Below are 23178 nucleotides of genomic sequence, written 5' to 3'. Positions count from 1 at the left end.
CTCAGCGGCCACGGCTCATGGGCCCAGCCGCTCCGCGGCACGTGGGATCCTCCCGAAACGGGGCACGAACCCGCGTCCCCTGCATCGGCAGGCGGACTCCCAAGCACTGCGCCACCAGGGAAGCCCCAATGGTTTCCATTTTTATAGAATTTTTGAGGGCTATAGACGTATGTGGGTTGGAAACGTTTTTGTTACACTGTTAAAGTAGTTGATTTCTCACAAGTTGATTTGGCATTTACTACTAACTCTAACATAATAGGGAGTGAACAGGTAGTGTGGGCTTTCAAGACTAGGTGTTGCTCATAATATCATTAAAAAAGAAGGGGGGCTTCCCTGGTGGTGCAATGTTTGAGAGTCCGCCTGCCGATACAGCGGACATGGGTTCGTGTCCCGGTCCGGGAAGATCCCACGTGCCGCGGAGCGGCTGGGCCTGTGAGCCATGGCCACTAAGCCTGCGCGTCCGGAGCCTGTGCTCTGCAATGCGAGAAGCCACAACAGCGAGAGGCAAAAAAAAAAAAAAAGAAGGGAATTGGGGTACAAGTTTTCTTAAATTTCCAGCCCTGATCCGTCAAGCAGTTGTTGATGGAATTCATTACCTTTGTGAGTTTTCTTAATGGCAGAGACCTAATTGAAAATCAGAGTTCTTTCAGAGGAAGGTCAAATGAGCTAAAGATGATAGAACAGGCCTGGCAGACTATAGTCTGAGGGCCACCTGTTTCTGCAAGCTAACAGTGTTTTTTTAAAAAAATATTTTAAGTAGTTTAAAAAAAATCAAAAGAAGAAAAATATTTCATGATACATGACAATGATAAGAAATCCAGTTTCACAGTCTAAAAATAAAGTTTTATTGGAATACAGCTACATATACTCATTTGTTTATGTGTTGTTTATGGTTACTTTTGCACTATAATGGCAGAATTGAGTAGTTGTGAGAGAGACTGGATGGTCCCACAGCATCTAAAATATTTACTGTTTAGTCCTTTGTAGAAAGAGTGCCGGCCCCTGTTAAAACATCAGTATTATTTTATGTTTTGGAGTACCATGGAAATTTGTGGCTTTCTTTGCTTACCAGAAACTCTAGCTGAATGCTACTACATTTCTTGAAGGATTCTCCACTGTTTTTTTGCCTCAGGGACAACCCACAGTAGTCCATTCATGACTGTTTTTCATGACTTCCTTTGCTTATTTTCCCGTGGTTCCTTTTGCCAGCCAGGTGAACAGACCAAAACCACACAGGAAGGTCTGTGGTTTTTCTAAAGAAGCTTTCTACAGAAGGATATGTTTGGCTTGGGTACCTCTCTGTTGTAGAAACCTGGATTTTGCTTGTGATCTTTCCACTAGAACTTTGATTCAAATATATATAAAATGACCCTCACTTTCAAAGTGTAAAATTAACAAACATTTATTGTTAGATTCATATTTGTGGGCAGAAAATCTTAATCTTTCATGTTTTTACCAGACATTTTAATAATGTTAGTTATGTTTTTCATGACTCTTAATTTTACATCAAGGTTAGTTGATGGTTATTCTTTTTCATTGGTTAGCCTTAAACATTTAAGCCAATGTCTCGTTTTACAGTAATCTTTTTAAAAAAAATTTATTTATTTTATTTATTTATTTTTGGCTGTGTTGGGTCTTCGTTGCTGTCCGCGGGTTTTCTCTAGTTGCAGCGAGTGGAGGCTACTCTTTGTTGCAGTGCCCAGGCTTCTCATTGCAGTGGCTTCTCTCATTGTGGAGCATGGGCTCTAGGCACGCGGGCTTCAGTAGTTGCAGCATGCAGGCTCAGTAGTTGTGGCTCCCGGGCTCTAGAGCACAGGCTCAGTAGTTGTGGAGCACGGGCTTAGTTGCTCCGCAGTATGTGGGATCTTCCTGGATCAGGGATCGAACATGTGTCCCCTGCATTGGCAGGCAGATTCTTAACCACTGTGCCACCAGGGAAGCCCTACAGTAATCTTTTGATAGAATAAAAACATCAATGGTATTCCACCTCTTATAAAAGTTATTTCCCCCCTCTCTCCATCTGTGTTTACTTGATGTCAGTTCTCTTGGGGCTCGTGTAAGAAAGGAGTGGCCCTGCTACTGTATAAGAGGTCTGCATTTTACAGCTACTGAGAGCTTTGGATTCTGCCACCATTCTTTTCAAGCATAGCAAACAGCTGTTGCCTATCTAGAAATAACCGTTATCTGAAGGTTTGGAGTTCGGTAAAGCAGATCTTCTCTCAGGTTTCAGCTTGCCTTTGGTCATAATTGTGCTTTTGTGCTTGGTGAGGATGGTTCTTAATTTTGTCTTGGAGAATGTATAGCACTGGTCTGGGCCATGGTATTGAGTTAAACAGTCCCCGTCTTACGGCATAGGGCTGTTTTGTTATCTGGTTGGTGCTTGATGCTTCTCTGTCTTAGCTTGCTTAAACGTTTCGAGGTATGGAGAGCTCACTCATGGGAGGAGATGGGCCCATGCTGTTAGAATCTTCTTCAGTCAGAGAACTCTTTTTGCCGTGGAGTCTTCTCACATTATGGAACAGGCCATGTGGTAATCGTGCAGCTCAGTAAGCAAAACCAGCGATGGATGACAGAACATGAAAAGGAAATACTGAGGTGGATGCAGGCTGGAGTGGGTGGTAAGAAGCATGGGTGAGCATCAACTTGTTAGGTAACCTTTGTTCTGACTTAGAGTAAAGGGAAGTTTGGATGAAGCATACCATTAAGGCATTTTGATGTAACTGACTTGTTGGTGAGGAGGCTGAGAATAGAGACTGGAGGGAAAACCCCATATTATCATTTCTGGAGTAACAGGGTAAGCACTTTTAATCCAGTCCTGGGCTTGGGGTTTTAAAGTGTGCAATAAAGTGAGTTATTGTATGGGTTGGAAATACAATGTAAGATACTATGGTAAAATTATGGTAGGGCTTCCCTGGTGGTGCAGTGGTTGAGGGTCCGCCTGCCGATGCAGGGGACACGGGTTCGTGCCCCAGTCTGGGAAGATCCCACATGCCGCGGAGCGGCTGGGCCCATGAGCCATGGCCGCTGAGCCTGCGTGTCCGGAGCCTGTGCTCCGCAACGGGAGAGGCCACAACAGTGAGAGGCCCGCGTACCGCGAAAAAAAAACCCAAAACAACAACAACAACAACAAAAATTATGGTAAATGGTTTTATGGTACATTCTCCTTTTCTGAGGAGGGTAAAGGGCTGTGGACTCCCACACCAAGAACTACTCCAGATAGGAAAGCCATGGTGGAGAAAGAGAGGAGATGTGTGTCTCAGTCTGAGTTGTCATCTCCAGAAAACTTGGCACTCCCTGTCCAGGCTGTCTCAGTCATGTTTTGGAAGGAGGGGTCACCTTCAGAAGCTTTATTGCTGGCACCCAGGCCTTGTTGTCCTAAGAGGTATGACCCACCAGGGCAGGAACTCTCCAGTAGGCTTGGCCTCCAACAGTTATTTCTGTTGTGTTTCATGAATGTTTGTATTTGTCTGTTCACCCCTAGGCTGAGTTACTGGGGCCTGTCTAGGGAGGAACAGTGCCTGAACAGTTGGAAGAGTCAGCCATTCAGCGTGAATGCACTGGATTTGGACAATACCTGCTGGCTCCCTGGCTTCCCACCCTTGAGGTGGTGCTGTTCCCAAAGCCCTGTCAGCATGGAGGAGGGGATGCTGCGGGCTGGAGTAGGTGGAAGAGCTCCCTGGTGGGAGTTACTTGAGTTTTCTCATCCAGCTGTAATTGGTTTAAAGTAGAATCCTGTATCATTGGATTTGAACTGGATTTTAGGGGTCATCCAGTTCAACCTCCTCATTTTGCCCATTGGGAATAGACACCTGTGAGGGTTCCAGGACTTAGGACTTATCCCAGACCAGAGAGGTAATGAGTGGCAGTGTAGAGGCTAGACCCCAGGCCTGCTGATTCAGTAACTATGCTTCTTCCAGCTTGGACTGTGAAGGGGTAAATTGTAGCATGAATCTGGGATGCGGTTTGGGGGTGCAGCATGGGCTGCTCCTGAGTCAGTAAGTTACACTTAGGACAGTGGTCCCTGGGCTGTAGGCTGGAGCAGGTGACCTGCAAAGGACCTCTGACTCCCATGGCCTGTAAGTACGTTTTGGAGAATGCTGTGATGTCATTGTTTCCGTGTCCGAGGGGTGCGTCTAGGCATACTAGCGAGTCTCCTTTGCCAGGGGTGAGATGAGGCAAGAGAAGATTCCTGGGGAGGAAGGCAGGTCTCCTCCTGCGTGAGCTTTGAAGTTGCAGTCAGAGGAACCGGCCCAGACTCTTTAGAGGCCAGACAAATAGTATCTGCTGTGACATTTGGAAACTGAAAAGTAGAGAGGGAGGGACATAGTGGTTGCTAGGAGTGTGCAGGTAGTACATAGTACAGGTCCTTTTATGGTTATAGCTTTCTGCACTTGAGTACTTATTTCTGCCTAACTGGCTAGTGCAGCTCTTATTTTAAGCTATCACAATGACTGTATGCCTTATCCCTTTCATTCTGGTTATCTGTTTAATTTTTCTGCATGTTGGAATTGAAGATGGACTATAAAAAGAGAATTTTTATAAATTCTGAATTTTTATTAATACATGGCTTATTAGAATATCTGGCAAACTGCAGGGTTGGAAAGAATGAACCTAGTTTTTGGAAACAGTTTTTCTTGTTCTGCTTCCATTTATTGATCACCTACTCTATGGAGGTAGTGTGTGTAGTCGTTAAGCACAAGGACTCTGAACGACACTACTTGGGTTAAAACCTGGCTCTGTTATGTATAGTGTGTGACCTCAGTTAAGTTACATACCCTCCATGCCTCAGTTTCCTCACTTATAAAATGAAGATAATGCCTCACAGGTTGTTGTGAGGGTTAAGTAAGTTATTAATATATGATTTAGAACAGTGCCTGGTCCACATTAAGTGCTGTTTACATATTAGCTGTTATCACATCCCAGGTATTGATCTAGGCCCTTTGTCACTTAAGTCACTTAACTTATGAGGCAATTGAAGTCAAGAGAGATTTAAAAACTTGCTTAAGATCATCCAGCTAAGAAGTGGCTAAGCTGTCGCTTAAACCTTCTCTGTCTGTCAACCACTCTGCTGGCTTTCTGAGGTGTGGCAAATCAGTTAACTGTATTGTAGGTTTTATAGCTATCTACCCATCTATCCATCTATCTTCTACTTTCTAATTTGGATTTTTCATTATGTTCTCATTTTGTTAATAAAATGCATTTCCTTAAAATATCTGTGACTTAAGAGTTATAAATAAAATATAAAAGATAAAAATAAAACAATTGCTCTTACAATAATGCTGCTCAAATAATTAAAGAACTTAAAAAATCCATGCTAACAGTACTAAATTGTGAAAGGCTTAAAACGTCATTTCATGTGACATCTGATGATGGCTATCAGTGTTGCCACTCACATGTAAGTTGTGTGGAAATTAAGACAGTTATTATTAGGCATTTCAAGCATACCATTTTAAAACAATCATGACATTAATGTTTTAACCATTTGCACATTTTAATTACCAGGAAGAAAGTATATCAAGTTTTTATAGCTCATGGAAGGCTCCCCAGCCAGTACCCTAGATTGAGACAAAGAGAATTAAAGCCCGAGAAGTGAGACAAGGCTACTTAGCAACAATGACAGGTGAGGTTGATGGGAATTAACAGCTTTTGACTGTTAGCAGAATGGCAGTGTAATGGGATCTGCTTATGGTAATGAAGCCTTGACTAGATGGCTGAATGTAATGATGCTTTCTCATTTATTTCATAAAATTATAGATGATATTGAGCCCAGAATGTTTAGATTTCTGTCCTATTTATACTTTTGATATTGTATTGAAAATTAGAATCATATTGTATAGTATTGTCAACTTTGTAATTATCTTATGGAGAAACGTATTCAATGGAAAGGAAAGTAGCAAAGTAAAAGCAAAACAAAACATCCCACTACTCCAGTAAAACCACTCAAAACACCAATACCTTATCTTTCTCAAAGTAGCTGCAGTTTAAGGGAGCATTAATATGTCTCTAAATTGGAAATTGCCCAACTGTTCAGGTTGCTGAAAACAAAAGCCGATAAAAAATTTAAAAATGTATTTATATCTTGTCTCTGGGCAAGGTCTAAAAAATTGTTGTATCAAGATGAAGTAACCATCCTTAAGGTTCCTTTAGCCAGGACACACTCAAGATCAAAACAATTGACAGTGAAGGAAAAGATGGCTCAATGCATGTGACAATGTGACATTAAAGATTACATCAGATACAGTCTGTCTCAGGAATGACCATATGTCCTTTCCATCTGATGTCTGTTTCAGGACTCAGACAAATGAGTTAAAGGTTTTAGATACGCTTTAAAGGATAGTTCTTTCATCACCTGTATTAGGTTTATTTACAAATCAAATGTTTCAAATTGATCACATGTGCATACTATCAAAGGAATGAACATAATGACAATATTTTTCCTAAAAATTTGGATGCTGATTCATTTCAGGTTATGTGGGTTTGTAACACTGAGTACTAGGATGAAGTATAGATATCTTGTGTTTTTTTTTTTTTTGCGGTACGCCGGCCTCTCACTGTTGTGGCCTCTCCCAGCTCCGGATGCGCAGGCTCAGCGGCCATGGCTCATGGCCCAGCCGTTCCGTGGCATGTGGGATCTTCCCGGACCGGGGCACGAACCCGTGTCCCCTGCATCAGCAGGAGAACTCTCAACCACTGCGCCACCAGGGAAGCCCTCTTGTGTTCTTTTCACTTAAAGAAAGAAGAGAATTTATTTTTCCCCTAGTTTTAAACTAATACTACAGGAATGAAATGGGAAGAAATAATAGTTCTTTTCTAAGAAAGACTTTTCTAAGGATGGCTTTAAAAGAACAGGCAAAGGAGAGCAGAGCCATGACCGTTGCAGCTTGAATCGAGATAAGCAGAAGTGTGTGTGCTCAATGTCACATGGCAGGAGGCTTTCCCCAGAGTGGTTTGCCTGTCCAGGGAGCTGTTTCATTTTGTGTCTGATAGAGTTTTACTTTGGAAAATACCCGGTTCCCTGCCTGTTGCTTCATTATGGATTATACAGGTAAAATTAAATTTAAAATATTTTCTAGCCATGTAGAATTACTTAAAATATACTATTTTGAATTAGTATTTTAAAAATTACATTGGTTATATTTGTAAATAATGTATTTTAAAAAGTATTATGCATGAATTTATTCCTGAGTATGTTTGAATTTGTTGTATACAGATTGTGATTAATTTAGGATAAGTACTTAAGGGAATTTCTCAGACATACCCTTGTTGTTTCTTCTATTTCAGTTTGGGTCCTACTCAAACAGACTTAAAATAAACTGCAACCCATATTTAATCCACATTTCTACCCTCTGGGCCAGAATGTTTAGAATACAAATATCTGAGTTCAGATTATGCCACAGAGAGAATAAAATATGTACTCAGTCTACAGAGATTGTAAAACGTTTTTGCCATTGTGTTGGTTTTCTTGTGCATGTGTGTGGCCTGATCTTTTAGATGCGGTTGACGTAGTGAAGGGAATTGGAGAATTTCAGTTTTTATCCTAAATTTTCTGAGTGTAACTGACCTCTTCCTTTTTTAAACTGCTTAGCCTTGTTCTCAGTTTCTAGTTTCACTGAGTGGTAAGTTGGTACAAGAATAAAGTTAAGGTGAAGTTAACAAGGGGTGGTGTTTCTTGATGATTAAGTGGGGGCCTTCTTTAGATTGGATGGGGTGAAGGTGGGGTTGGGACGTAAGGTGGTGGTAAGGAGATATGGACATGGGTCTTTGCCCAAAACTTGTGCAGGTAATTCAAAATTATACTACCGTAAATTCGAACTTTTGGGTAACAGTGACACTGTTTTCTGACAGATTCATCTTAAACTAAACAACTAAGACTTTGGAAGATTTTTCCACCAGGGCAGGGACCTACTTTCCATACCCCGAATAATGACAAAATCCCAGTGTGTGTTTAAATTAAGCATTATTTATATGTTCTTTATAAATGATCCCTTTTGATCTATGGATGGATCTTTGGCAAGATAGCTAATTATGGTGAGAAAATCAAATTTTTTGTTGAAATTGTTAATACAATGCCATTTTTAGGCACTTGCTATGTAAAGGACTTCTGTGGTAAATATATTTTGAAGCTAAAACATTTAAAAGTAATTATCCCAAATACCCAATTATGTTTTTTCTATAAATCCATATTTCCTATTTTAGAGTTCCTTTAAATCAAATAGCATAGTAGTATCTCTTTCTCTCCTTCTCTCTCGCTCTCTCTGGATTTTGAATTTCTTTTCCTTATAACATTAGTGTACCAGAATTTCATTCCAGGGCTCTGAAATAGAATATAATTACCTGTTAGAAGGCTGTATGTGTGATACTATGTTGAAGCAGAAAGGGCTACATTTTATAGACATATACAAAGAAATAAAATTTCTATAATCCTACCAGGGTGCTTTACTATGAGTTTGTTTTTAATTATATATTTGTACCTTTTTTCCAAAGAACAGAATCATTGATTTTTTTTTCATTTTTCTATAGTTTATGTATTGCCATTAAAACACTTCTTTCTTGTTTTTAAGTAATACTTTATAAATGCATAGGTGGTATTTTAAAATACACACAACTTTAACATGCTAAATACACATCAAGAGGAATAGTAAGAAAATAAAGCTTTAATGTGAACAAAGGATACAGCTCCAGAGAAATTCCAGATACGACACTTTTAAAATTAGGTCTTGTATGTACTCTGAAGAGAATATGTGGTTTAAGTTCTTACCAAACTAATAGAGATGACATTTATTAAGCTAGTTGTCTGATGTGGTAGGAAGCTATTTTGAGTATTGTCTTCTATGGTGATTTTTATAGACATTTACATATTTGCAAATATAGGTATATTTAGTCTATTAAACTTTGAAGAAAAGAACACACATGTTTTCAGTTCATGGAAGAGTGAATTCCTTTGCATTATAAAAGAGAATTTATTTCAGTTTAGCACAACCACTTTTGTACTAATGACAGCATCATAGCACTAAAGGGGATATCTTCCAGTAGAAAACTGAGTCTTGAATATTCAAGAATAGATTTTTTTTTTTTTTTTTTTTTTTGCAATACGCGGGCCTCTCACTGTTGTGGCCTGTCCTGTTGCGGAGCACAGGCTCCGGACGCGCAGGCTCAGCGGCCATGGCTCACGGGCCCAGCCGCTCCGCAGCAAGTGGGATCTTCCCGGACCAGGGCATGAACCCACGTCCCCTGCATTGGCAGGTGGACTCTCAACCACTGCGCCACCAGGGAAGCCCAGGAATAGATGTATTTTACTTTGTTTTTCTGGAAAGCTTTCCCCCGTGTGGTTTCCATGTTACCCATGTGGTTTCCTCTGTTTTTTCAGGTCTTTGTTGAAATGTCATCTTTTTAGGGTGACATTATCTGACAGTTTTACCTAAAATAACCCTCCCATTCAATCACTCCTTGTTAATTCCTCTTATTTTTCTTTATAACACGTACAACCACTTGATATATTACATATTTGTTTGTCCATCTCACCCTCTAGAATATAAGCTCCAAAGAGGAGAGAGTTTGTTCATGGCTGTATCCCTAGAGTGCAGAACAGTAGGCTTTCAGGAAATAGTTATTGAGTCAATTTATGAATGGGGTTTCTTCTAAAAATTACTATTGACTTACTTTAAGATTTTCACTATTATCTTTCTTTATCAGAACCATTCTAATTTAACAATAATTATTTTGACCACTAAATTATTTTGAATATTGATCTCTTCTTTCATTGCTAATTTTGTCCTGAAATTAACAGTACTCGCTTTACTAATGGAAGGGCAGGGTCACAGGCATGCATAATTAGACATAATTGATAACCCAAAGATCACTTTGGTTTTGGAATGTATTATGTGATTTTTTTTGAAGGGACGTGGAGGACATCAGTCAGTTTTATTCTTCCTTCATTTTCTTTCATTATGTTTTCCTTAGGCAGGCCATTAATATTTGTCTTCATTCTCTCAGCTCATGCCAGCTGCCCAGAGGAGAGAATGGGAGCAAACTAAAATTTTGGCATCTGTTTTGTCAAAGATGGGTCTTTAGCCATATGGATCCCAACCTTCTGAAGTGTTGAGAAATACCTCAGGCATCCAGAGGTTATAGAAACCTTAATAGGAGTAAGAGGTTGTCATATGTGTCCAGATTGCTGGCAAGTGAGACTAATGTGTTTTTTTTAAATATATATATATAAATTTATTTATTTAATTAATTTAATTTTTGGCTGCATCGGGTCTTCGTTGCTGGGCGCGGGCTTTCTCTAGTGCAGCGAGCAGCAGCTGCTCTTCGTTGCGGTGCGCGGGCCTCTCATTGCGGTGGCTTCTCTTGTTGCGGAGCATGGGCTCTAGGAATGCAGGCTTCAGTAGTTGTGGCATGTAGGCTCAGTAGTTGTGGCACACGGGCTTAGTTGCTCCGTGGCATGTGAGATCTTCCCGGACCAGGGCTTGAACCCGTGTCCCCTGCATTGGCAGGGGGATTCTTAACCACTGCGCCACCAGGGAAGCCCAGAGACCTAACGTTTTTAACATACTTATCCTGCTATAGTTATCTAAAAAGTAGACATCTTGAAAAATATTGCAGCCTTTAACTCACTCTTAGAAATCTGTGCCAAGAAATAAGTATAGGCACTCAGAAAAATGTATTTATATATGCATATATACACCCTCACATATAAGCTGAAGAAAGAGCTACATCAGTGAGTCAGTAAGAAGTTGTCGCATATAGACTATGGCCTCTGGTGGGAAGTACCAGTTGTCACTCGGTATCTGTGGCGGATTGGTTTCAGGACTGCCCTCACCCCCAAATCCACGGATGCTCAAATCCCTTATATAAAATCGTGTAGTATTTATATATATAACCTACATGCATATTTTAAATCATCTCGAGATTACTTATAATACCTAACATGATATAAATGCTATGTAAGTTGTTGTAAATACAGTGTAAATGCTATGTCAATAGTGTGCATCAAATTCAAGTTTTGCTTCTGGAACTTTCTGGATTTTTTTTCCTGAATATTTTGATCCACAGTTGGTTGAATCCATGGATGTGGAACCAGTGGATATGGAGGACTAACTATATCTCTACCCAGGGATCATTTTCTCATTCTACTTTTCCTTTTGCCTTTCTGATGGCCACATCCACCCCCATTTGTGTGACTATTCATGTGCAACATCTGGGATGCAATTTGAAATAGATCTTATGTTAAGATACTGTTCTGGTTTCAACCCTTTTGAAGTGTATTGCCCTTTCCCACTTCCTGCAGTTGTGTCTCAACACTATTATTGATACAGGCATACCTCATTTTATTGAGCTTTCTTTTATTGCTCTTTGCAGAAATTGCATCTTTTTACAAATTGAAAGTTTGTGGCAACCCTGCTTCAAGCAAGTGTGTCAGCACCATTTTTCCAACAGATTTGCTCACTCTGTGTCTGTGTCTCACATTTTGGTAATTCTCAATGTACTTCAAACTTTTTCATTAACATTTGTTTTGATGGTGGCCTGCGATCAGTGATCTTTGGTGTTACTACTACAACTCGCTGAAGGCTCAGATGATGGTTAGCATTTTTTAGCAATAAAGTATTTTAAAATTAATATTTTTTTTTACGCATAGTGCTGTGGCACTTAATAGACTAAGGTACAGTGTAAACATAACTTGTGTATTCACTGGGAAACCAAAAAAGTTGTGTGACTTGCTTTATTGTGATGGTGTGGATCTGAACCCACAGTATCTCTGAGGTATGCCTGTGTTCTCCACTGGTTGTTGACCTGGACCACTTATTTTGGGAAGGATGCATTTTTCTTAAGTTTTGCAATTTTCAGTATAGTCTTTTCTGTCATTTTTAGTTTTTTTGGTGACCCTTCTGTTTTAAGAATTTTCTTCTCCATATTTTCAGTTGATTTCTATTTTCCTCTCATTTTAGTTGAATTCTTAAAATATAATTTTGGTAATTATTCTTTTATTTTTCAAGAGGCATTATAGAAGAGTAGTTAAGAGCCTATGTGTTGGAACCAGACTGCCTGGCCTTGAATCCCAGCTTATCACTTAGTAACCAGTGTGACCACTGTCTATCAAATGTGGATAACTCTACCTTGTAGAGTTTTTATGAAGATTACATAAGCTGATACATGTTAAGTTCCCAAAATAATACCTGGCACATAGTAAACATTTAGTAAATATTAGTTATTATTATCTTAGCTACAACAAAATATTTGTTCTTATGTATAATCATTGCAATTTCTTCATAATGGTTCAGCATTTTCAGTAAGATAAAGGTCAAATTACCTTGAATAAATTATGCACATCCATACAATGGAATATTATGTAACCATTTAAAGATGAGATTCATCTACATATACTGACCAGAGAGTTATTAATGATATGTTTTAGATGGTAATTTGCAGTTCCACAATCATATAAGAATTTAATGTTTAAAAACTGTATTATATAAAGACATGTCTTTGTAAACTTTAGAAAATATTGGAAAAAGTATATACCTTAGATGAATGGATGGAAAAGAAACTTGAGCTTTTGAACTTCCTATTTTATATGATTTTAAAAGTGGGATTATTGAAAAAACACACTTTTTATGCATTTCAATATTTTAAAAATATTAGAACAAAGCTCTCTTTGCTTGTGTTAGATAGACATTCTAATTAAAGTCTGTGCACTTATAGCTTTTAGTAAAAAACAGATTTCTAAGAGTAAAGGTAATGCAGGTAATGAGTCAAGAGACAAAATAATAATAATACCTTCTTTGTGTTGATGGATGAAAAAGAATTATGTCCACTTGCACACAGGTGTACACTGGTGTGTGCTCACAGCGTTAACATGACTGCGTTACTTGGGAGAAATGACAGGAATTCTCACAAGGTAAAATGAAGAAAAATAAGGCAAAAGAGACGGGATAGGAGAAATATGTGTACATACATATATTCCTAGAGTATAGAGTGTTGGTTTTCACATTTGAATAATAGTTGCAAAATAAATAATAATGTATTCACTAACATTTGAGTGCTCACTGGGTGTTAAGCAGTGTTCTAAGTGCTTATAGTATTATTTTACTGTTACATTTGCTTGTGAATTTATATGCCCAGAAAGTGTGTGGAATAGTTTACATATTTTCACATGTTTGTGGTTGAGTGTACAACCCCTGATCTGTCAGTCTACCACAAGCCTACTGAAAAAACAATGAGCTCTGGAGTTATTTTAAAAGATAGGTTATTTTTCTCATTTCTGATATTCTTAATTCCCTTGAAAAGTTCTACTTGCTGCATAAAACCAAGAACCCTGATTTGCATATCTTTGTGGTTGGTTGCTCTAAAGCCAATATTTAAATTTCTTTGAGGTCTCTTTTAGTGCCTGGTATCACAGGATGAAGATCTTGTCAGGAAGGTGAATATATATGTGGCTCTTGGTCTTGTGCATTTTGGGACGAAGGAATTCCCCTTTGAATTGCCTGCTCCCCTGAAGCCCCTGGAGCCTCTGGCTCAAGCAGTGCAGTCGGTCTGTGCAGTGTCTCTGACGTCACCAGTGTATGCATAAGCCCTGCTATTGTCTTACTGCTATAACAGGGCTGGGGATTGCAGTATCCGCTGTTGCTGCTGATCCCAGTCTTGCCCCTGCTGCTACCTAGTCCTGCCTCCCTGCATCCCAGAAGAGCCACGTCGGCCTGTCTTTCCGTGTTGGATTTTCCAAAACAGCTCTTCGGTTTTTGGTGCTGTAGGAGACCTTGCTTTTCAGTCACACGGGAGAACACTGAAGCTTGTAAGAGGAGAATCTGGCAGCTGGACACAGCTTGGACTGCATTGTCTGTCTTCATGACCTCTGCTGTGTAGCAGCTCATCTCTCTACTCTCACACGTACACTCTCCTCGATTTTTCTTCCTTCCTTTTTTTCCTTTCTTCTATTCTTTTAAAAGCAGCCTCTGGAGCCAGCCATGTTTGGCACTGAATCTTCATGTAAGTAAATGGATCTCACTTTGCTGTTTAGAAATCTGTTTGCTGTCATGGTTTCATTGGCTTGGAGTTCATATCACTTTGCCTTAGGTCATTAACAGCTTTTGTATTTTGGCTCTAATTACAAAGAAATTGGTATCAGGGAAGGGACTCCCCCTTATCTGGGTTATTCATCCTTAAGGCCAGAGATGTCAGTGTGGTCAAAACCAGGCCTCCAAGAGGGAGGGGAGGAAGACAGGAATCCAGGCAGCCTCCCCAGAACGTGTTAATTGATGGGATCAGGTCTGTCACTGATCTATTGTTGTGGGTTCTATAATGGTCCTTAAACCCTAAAATAGATACTGGAGGATCTGAGATGATAGTGTTTATTAAAAAGGAAAAACGAGCTTACATTTTTTATCTAAAAGGAGAATGGGGGTATCATTATATCCACTTCTTCCATATTTTTACAGAAACATAGGAGTAGATATTATATGTAGATTTAAAGAATAAGAAATAAGCTTTATTTTTAAAGATGGATTTTTTTTACACAATGGCTTCAATTTTGATATGCTGGCTAGTGCCACAGTCCAGCAGCATTGTATCTGTCTTAAAACTTATACAATGAAATTGCTTTGGTGCAGAGCAGGCCCTGCACAAGGGGCTGGGCTGGATGGCACTTGTAGATAGCTAAAACGGGTATTTGAAAAATGATGACCAGCCTAAGTAATGAGGATTATTTAATGCTGGATGTAGAATAGTATAACTTGTCGATGCAGTTATACAGGCTCTGCAGACTATTTTGTCATTATCCATAAGCAAAGGTGACAGTTAAGAATTTCTAAAGAGACTCAACCTGCTGACCTAGAACATTAAACACTGGCAAGACACTATCTTTGTGGGGAGAGGGGGTTAGGGTAGGAATTTAGGAAACACATTTCTTATGACTATGTAATCCAACCTTTTCTTTCTGATCTCAGGTGATCAGTGTGACTATTTATGCACAGCTGATGATTATTCCAGAATAGTAGTACTTCAAGAGAGTTAATAATCTTCAGTTCTTTTGTTTCTTGATTGGCTTTTTTAAAGGGTGGATTATTTTTGTTGTTTTACGTAGAGGCTTCCCATTTCTGAAATTACCACACTGCATTACCAACATCAAGATAGAATAACAGTGAGATGTAATGTCCCATTCAGCATGTGACAGTTTTATTTTCTAATAATTTAAAAATGTTTTTTGAATTCAGTTAAGGATACATTTGGAATTATTGTCACCCAAGAAATAGAAACAGATTATTTAGTGGCAAAGACCTTCCAGTTTCATTTCAGTCATGGAATTTTGTTTATGTAGAAACCTAGGTATAGATAGAAATATTTATCTACTAAAGGAAAATTAGTCTTATTACTTTGTTTAGCTGAAAATGGAAGTTGAAACTCAGTGTGGGACTCTTTGGGTTCTTGGCATAGGGACTCTAACATTGTGTGGCCAGTTTTACCAAGCAGACATGTTGACTTTCTTGATCATTAAACCTGATCTTTTGATAATATCACACATGTGCTATGTGCTATGTTTGAAAACTGCTGGTTGCTTTTGGTCTCCATAGCTACCAAATTACTGCACAGGTAGAATACCATTCAGAAGACAGAACATCATCATGTAGGTTTTGGGCATTTTTTGACTTTACTGAGTATTAAATTTTGTTTCCTGCTTGTCCCTAGAAGACTATAGATAGATTTGTACTGTCAGTGGTTGTAAAGTTTTGAGAATGGACTGCTTTCTTTAGATAAGGAGATTCCTTAAATCTGTACTCAGAGTTAAGACAATTGTATTTTCTTTGTGTTTTGAGGCATAGCTTTTCTAGACCTATAATGTCCATCTTTTGGAGGCTATTTTATAGGCTGAGCCTATCTATATTTGGAATATTCTGAAAAATAGTCACATTAAAAGTTCTAATTAGTTCAGAAGGGATCTTCCAAACCACCTAGGATATTCTTACTAAACTTTTACAATAAATACTTGTTTAGCCATCTACTCGATGTACAGTGCTGTGCTAGATCCTGGAAAGGTCTTTTTTTTTCTAACGTATTCTGATTTCATGATTCTTATCCTTGATTTCTGGTTACAGTATCTTACTTGTATTGGATGCTTTTACTTTTTAAATTGAGGTATGGTTTACATACAATAAAATGCGTAAGTCAAAGTGTGTAGCTCATTGAATTTTTGCCTATGTTTACACTTATGGAACCAGTACCCAGTTTGAGATACAGAACATTTCTGTTACTCCAGAAAGTTTCCTTGTGATGACCCTTCCCAGTCAGTTTTACTTCTCCTCACCAAAAGGTAATCACTATTCTGAATTCTTTTGACATAGTCACTTGTACATGGCTCTTTAAAATTTTCTTTCTCTCCTCCTTGCTCTTTGCTTATAAGAGAAGGAAGTGTCGGGCTTCCCTGGTGGCGCAGTGGTTGAGAGTCCACCTGCCGATGCAGGGGACACGGGTTCGTGCCCCGGTCTGGGAAGATCCCGCATCCCGCGGAGCGGCTGGGCCCGTGAGCCATGGCCGCTGAGTCTGTGCGTCCGGAGCCTGTGCTCCGCAACAGGAGAGGCCACAACAGTGAGAGGCCCACGTGCTGCAAAAAAAATAAAAAATAAAAAAAGAGAAGGAAATGTCAATAGAAATGTCCATGTCTTCATTTTCAAGTACTGGATTGATTAAGTTGACTTTTTGTTTCAGACCTTTGAAGTCAGGAATTTGAGGTAACCTGGGTATCACATTATAACATGTTTTGTCTCACTGAAAATACTACTGCTTAATTTAAATGCCAGAAAAGCACACGCCTCTTCCGTACACACGCACACACACACACACACACACACACACACACACACATACACAAAAGAGCCTTAAAAATGACAAAAAATTTACCTGAAAGAGTAGAATCTTGTTTATCAAAGTTAAAACTTACATAGTTATGGCAACAAAATTAATAAATGCTTTTTGTCTGACCTCATTTCAGTGAATACCTTCTTTTCTTAAAATTATTTATTTATTTATTTATTTATTTATTTATTTATTTATTTAGGCTGTGTTGGGTCTTTGTTGCTGCATGCGGGCTTTCTTTAGTTGCGGTGAGCGGGGGCTACTCTTCATTGCAGTGCGTGGGTTTCTCACTGTGGTGGCTTCTCTTGTTGCAGAGCATGGGCTCTAGGCGTGCGGGCTGCAGTAGTTGTGGCACTTGGGCTCAGTAGTTGTGGCTCGTGGGCTCTTCAGCGCAGGCTCAGTAGTTGTGGCGCACAGGCTTAGTTGCTCCACAGCATGTGGGATCTTCCTGGACCAGGGCTTGAACCCGTGTCCCCTGCATTGGCAGGCGGATTCTTAATCACTGTGCCACCAGGGAAGGCCCAGTGAATATCTGCTTAATTCACTTTAGTGAATAACTCCAACAGTGCCAGTCACATTTTTTCTCACTTAGTGTATCTGAATCTCCCATAGTTGTGTAAATTGGGCACAATCTGTTTTCAGCCCACTTTTAAATGGAAGTGTTTTGTGTTATGTGTAGATTAATCATTAGTACAAAGCAGGGCGTATAGCTTCTGTAACTCTATTACCATCTTGATATATTTCACCGAGCTTTTCCTTTACTGAAATTTCCCATGTCTAAAAATGGGAGTAGTAAGTCTGCTGTTTATCTGCTTTGAGGAAATGCAATTTTAGTCTGTGATCAAAATAATTTAGGTTTAAGAAGAAAGTACTAAAAGTAAAGTTTTGGGAGGGGAGTGGTCCTTAAAATGCATATTTTAGGTACTTGACAATGATAGTTCATATTTTAAAATTGATAAATTGAATTCTATAAAACTTAAAAAATTTTCATTTCCTCTTAAAATTTTATAAATGGAGAAAAAGTTCATCTTTTCTTTTTGTGAAGTAAGGAACACTGGTTTTGTACTGCATCCTTCCTCATAAAGCCAGTTATTCTCCATAGAGTAAATACTTCAAGTACATGGGCATTTATTCAATTAGCGTTTATCTAGCTTGGTCCTCCTCCTGTTTCCCCTCCTATGTTTAACTTTTTCAGGCCTCAAGCGTACCATTTAAGATGTGCTGTGGTGGGAATTGTGCCCTGGTCTAACAAATTAATGTGTCTTCCAAAGCACCTACCTTATTAGTCCAGTGAAGAGAGCAACATCTTACCTTTTCAGAAAGTGTGCCCTTGGGGCAAATAGTGTCATTTAATCCCTCCTCTCAACATTTTGTTATAGTCGTGATATATTAGAAAGAACATCTAGTGTTATCTCGAAAGGGAAAAAGAAATCACAGAAGTCCAAACAGAGCAGTAGTATTTTGTGAGCTTAGTGGTGATGCGGAAATGGTGGACCTGTGTGTCAGTTCTCTTTAGCTCTGGTGTGGCTGGCCCACAAGTCTTCCCTACCATTCTCTGCATGCCCACATCACCTTCAGTAGGCAGCTAGATGCTGGAAAGCATTTGGGGTACGGGTGATGCCCCATGCAGTTTTCTTTGTTGGGCACCAGAAGTGCAGCTGTTGCTTTTTTTTTTTTTTAAATAAATTTATTTATTTGTCTGTATTGGGTCTTTGTTGCTGCATGCGGACTTTCTCTAGTTGCAGTGAGCGGGGGCTACTCTTCGTTGTGGTGCACGGACTTCTTCCTGCAGTGGCTTCTCTTGTTGCGGAGCACGGGCTCTAGGCACATGGGCTTCAGCAGTTGTGGCACGCGGGCTCAGTAGTTGTGGCTCATGGGCTCTAGAACACAGGCTTAGTAGTTGTGGTGCACAGGCTTAGTTGCTCTGCGGTACATGGGATCTTCCCAGACTAGGGCTGAAACCCGTGTCCCCTGCTTTGGCAGGCAGATTCTTTTTTTTTTAAAGAGTCTGTGCTTTTTGTTTGTTTGTTTGTTTGCTGCATTGGGTCTTCGTTGCTGTGTGCGGGCTTTCTCTAGCTGCGGGCAGGCGGGGGCTACTTTTCATTGTGGTGCGTGGGCTTCTCATTTGCAGTGGCTTCTCTTGTTGTGGAGCACAGGCTGTAGGTGCATGGGCTTCATTAGTTGCGGCACGCGGGCTCAGTAGTTGTTGCTCACAGGCTCCAGAGCACAGGCTCAGTAGTTGTGGCTCACGGGCTTAGTTGCTCTGCAGCATGTGGGATCTTCCCGGACCAGGGCTCGAACCCTTGTCCTCTGCGTTGGCAGGCGGGTTTTTACTGCGCCACCAGGGAAGCTCTGGCAGGCAGATTCTTAACCACTGTGCCACCAGGGACATCCCAACAGCTGTTGCTTTTTATTTTCATTACTGATGAATGCATTAATTTGGAACTGACAGCTTCTCAGTTTTAATAGTGTGTATGGTACCATGTTTCTAAGAACAATGTAATTATCTCAGATTTTGAGCCGTTATGTGGGAGATAATAAAATGAATATACCCTAGCAATATTAGGTCACCAAGAAACTGTATAATTAAATGGGCATCTCTTTGATAGAGAAATAAATGAGTCACACTCCCTTTTTATGTGCATTTCAGGGCCATTCTTGACAACCAATCATATATGAGATTAAACTTAGGTCTATTGTTTTGGTGTAATTTTTGTGAGTTGGTTGAGATGTTAACAGCAACTGTGGTCATTCAAAAGGCTATTCACAACTGGACTGTTTTGCAGTATAAGCCCTAGTTCTTGTTAAATAATTGTACGAGACTGCTGTTTTTGCTGTCATCTGTATGTTTGACATTTTAGTACTATATCTCCCCCGCTTTATTAGTTTTTGTCATATGAAACTAGGAAATTTAGAAACAGCCATTTTCCTTTCCTACGTCTTTAATCTGGCTGTTAGTATTTAGCTGTATTGAATTTTAGATGCTTTCATCTTACTTAAAATACAAATACTTAAATATACACCCAAAAACTTACCTCTAATTCTGCACTCAGAACATTGAATAAAAGAAAAAATATTATTACATGACTTTAGATAAATAGAAACCACAGACTGCTAAAGTCACAAATAAGGAAAAATAATTATAGATCACTGGGATTTACACTGGGACATGGTTGTACAGGAGGCTGGGAAGTTAAAGCTCATATAACACTTTTGACTTACCTTACTATATTATTGTCTTTTCTTTCCTTCTGACAATGTGAGTTCTGATGTGAAATTTCCTTTTGGGTTTCTTGCGTGTTAACAGTTGACATCATAATTTTTAGTATCAAGGGAATATTTTAAACTAAATAAAGATAGGAATTTTTTTTCCTTCTGGATATTTGTATACTAATTCTACTAGTACAGAAATGGAATAAAAATACCCAGTGGTTATTTTAAAATTCTCAGATTATTTATTTTCACTTGAGTATTGGTTTCCCTAATTGTTAGTTTGTTTTGTTCAGCAGAAATTACACATGAGTTTTCAGTGATCTGTTGTTTTCATTGTCACAGTGGACCAGATTTATATCCTGTATAAACCGTGGGGAGTCTATGGGGGAAAATTACCATATATGGAAACTTTCCTTATAGAATCCCTATGGAGTTACACAGGATGTGAATAGAATTGTTATGGATTCTGAGTTGCAAAAGTCACTGATAATGTGTATTTTGAACATTAATAGTAGTTATCACATTAAATTATGTTCAAATACTGTTAAATTTTCAATACAAAAACCATATGGAACACAAGAATATGAATTGTATGGTCATTTTAAAATTGTTTTACGAAGCGTATTTATATCCCACCATTTTTTTCTAATAAGTGTAAAACATTCATTAACGCTTATTAGTGTGTCTTTAATTAGAAAATGCCAGTTTTGAATTATTTAAAAGTCCTGTAATGTAGTCACATTTGCTGTGCTGGAGTAGTAAATTGTAATATTTTCTGTATAGAGATTTTGCTTTTATTAATAATGGATTCAGATAACTGTGAACTGAAGGACCAAGATATAGTTTAATACATGTTGTAGAAATGGCAGCAACCACGTGCCAGATACAGTGACTAAGTGCAGAGACTCTGGTGCTTGATTGCCTGGATGCAAATAATGGCTTTACCACATTCTGCCAGGGTTTGGCCATCTACCATCTAAGCTCTTGGGGCCCCAAATGTGGCTTATCCAATGACCTCTTGATGTTAGGGGAATCTGCCTTTTTGGGTCAGGACATCTGCATCAGGGTAAGGCTTATCAAGGGTCACTGTGGAGATTAGACTCTGGTAGTGGGAAAGACTGGCTGAAGAAAGGGAAGTCTCACTTCCTAAGACTGGGTGGAAGTTCCATCACGGGGATCTTTGAAGGGACCCGGTAGGAGATGTGAAGGGAGGAGACTGCATGAAACTGATGAAATAGGTCAGGGTTGGCAAACGCCCAGCATATTTCTCACTACTGGTCATCTCTGTGGCAGACATCACTAACTGGTCACAGCACTTTTGTAGAATTGCCTTAAGCCATAAAGGGTTGAAATGTTTTCCTCTTAAAACACTTATCTGTGCAAGTGTTTTCCACATTAGTGTGAACAATAGTCACATGAATAAATATTTAAATAAACTTGAAAACAATTATTGAATTAAGAAAAAAAATTAGGAATCTTAAGTGTTCCAGTAATATCCCTTTTTATATAAAATAAACATACCATTCTGTGTTACATTGTGATTCTCAGTAATATCAAAATAATTCAGAGCTGCTTCTCTCTTTGTTTTTTTTAATTTTTTTTTTTCTTTATTTTTTTGGCCGCGTTGGGTCTTAGTTGTGGCGTGTGGGATCTTTTGTTGCATCGCACAGGCTTCTCTCTAGTTGTGGTGCTCGGGCTTCTCTCTCTAGTTGTGGCGTGCGGGTTTTCTCTCTCTAGTTGTGTCACACGGGCTTAGTTGTCCCATGGCATGTGGGATCTTAGTTCCCCGACCAGGGATCGAACCTGCCTCCCCTGCATTGGAAGGTGGATTCTTTACCACTGGACCACCAGGGAAGTCCCCGCTACTCTCTTTTGAATGAAATTTACACCAATTGAAGACATATCCCCAGAGTGTAGCAGCATACCTAACATATACACTAAGCACTCATTCTTTGAAATTTGAATCTGCTGTGGCTTAATGTAATATTGAAAATATGATGTGTGGGCTTTATAGGGGATTGATACTCAGTTTAATTAAATTTTCCAGGCTAAGGAGTTTATCACACATAACTGGCACATATCAGAAATATGTCAACTCTTACCTGTCACCCTTCAGGCAGGAGTAGGTGACAATATGGACTTCTATTATTAAGCCCAAATTTGTTAGAGGTAAACTGCCATTTACTGATACTTTGCTATGTACTGTTAACTTGACTACGTCTCATCTAAGTTCACTTACCATTTTTTTTTTTTTTTTCGATACGCGGGCCTCTCACTGTTGTGGCCTCTCCCGCCGCGGAGCACAGGCTCCGGACGCGCAGGCTCAGCGGCCATGGCTCACGGGCCCAGCCGCTCCACGGCATGTGGGATCTTCCCGGACCGGGGCACGAACCCGTGAACCCTGTATCGGCAGGCGGACTCTCAACCACTGCGCCACCAGGGAAGCCCCCACTTATCATTTTTTTAAAGATATTTAAATAAAAATAACGAGGAATTATAATCATCAGTTCATTTACAGCATGAAAACTGAGAATTGTTTCCTTGCCCATCCTGTTGTAATTTTAGGAATGAGAAAAATTATGCTCCATTTCTTTGTGAGAATTTCAGACTAAGACTCAGGCTTATTGGCATGCTTTGGGGAACAGTGAGTCTGCTTGGGATGCGTGCAGATTAGGAAACTGCAGTGACTCCATTAGAGTATTGTTTACTACCTCCTTTATCCACGGCTACTTCTAGAACACCTAGGCTTAGCGGGAGGCTTTACGCATGGATAGTCCACGCATGGGTTTGACTCAAGTCTGGAATTTCTTACCTGAAACTTTCCTAGATTTGTTTTAGTATAATGGTGTTTCAGTTGTCTATTGCTATATAACAAACTACCCCAAAATATAGTAACTTAAAATAAGCATTTATTATTATATTTCACAGTTCTGCAGATTGACTGATTGACTGGAGCCACTGGTGGTTCTTATGTAGAGTCTCTAATGTAGTTGCAGTCAGATATCTCCTGGGCTGCAGTCATCTAAAGGCTCATCTGAGCTGGAGGGCCAGGATAGCTCTCCCACATGGATATCAGTTGGGGCTGGCTGTTGACTTGAGGCTCAGCTGAGGTTGTAGGCA

At 39.5% G+C, this 23178-nt stretch overlaps 1 protein-coding gene across 6 annotated transcripts in view; it reads left to right on the top strand.

Moving 5' to 3' along the window:
- ST7 (suppression of tumorigenicity 7) overlaps positions 1-23178 on the top strand; it is a 254016-nt gene that overhangs the window by 38936 nt on the left and 191902 nt on the right. For 2 of the 6 annotated variants that reach the window (XM_007450779.1, XM_007450778.1), the window contains exon 1: positions 13646-13986. The exons of the other annotated variants lie outside the window; for them this stretch is intronic. In XM_007450779.1, coding sequence (XP_007450841.1) covers positions 13965-13986 — 22 coding nt within the window. In that variant the 5' untranslated portion in view covers positions 13646-13964. Of the gene's footprint in view, positions 1-13645; positions 13987-23178 lie in introns of those variants that run through there. 6 annotated transcript variants of the gene reach the window in all.

The sequence above is a fragment of the Lipotes vexillifer genome, unplaced genomic scaffold, assembly GCF_000442215.2.
Source record: "Lipotes vexillifer unplaced genomic scaffold, Lipotes_vexillifer_v1.1 scaffold314, whole genome shotgun sequence".
Lineage (NCBI taxonomy): Eukaryota > Metazoa > Chordata > Mammalia > Artiodactyla > Lipotidae > Lipotes > Lipotes vexillifer.
This window is presented reverse-complemented; position numbering and strand designations above follow the sequence as displayed.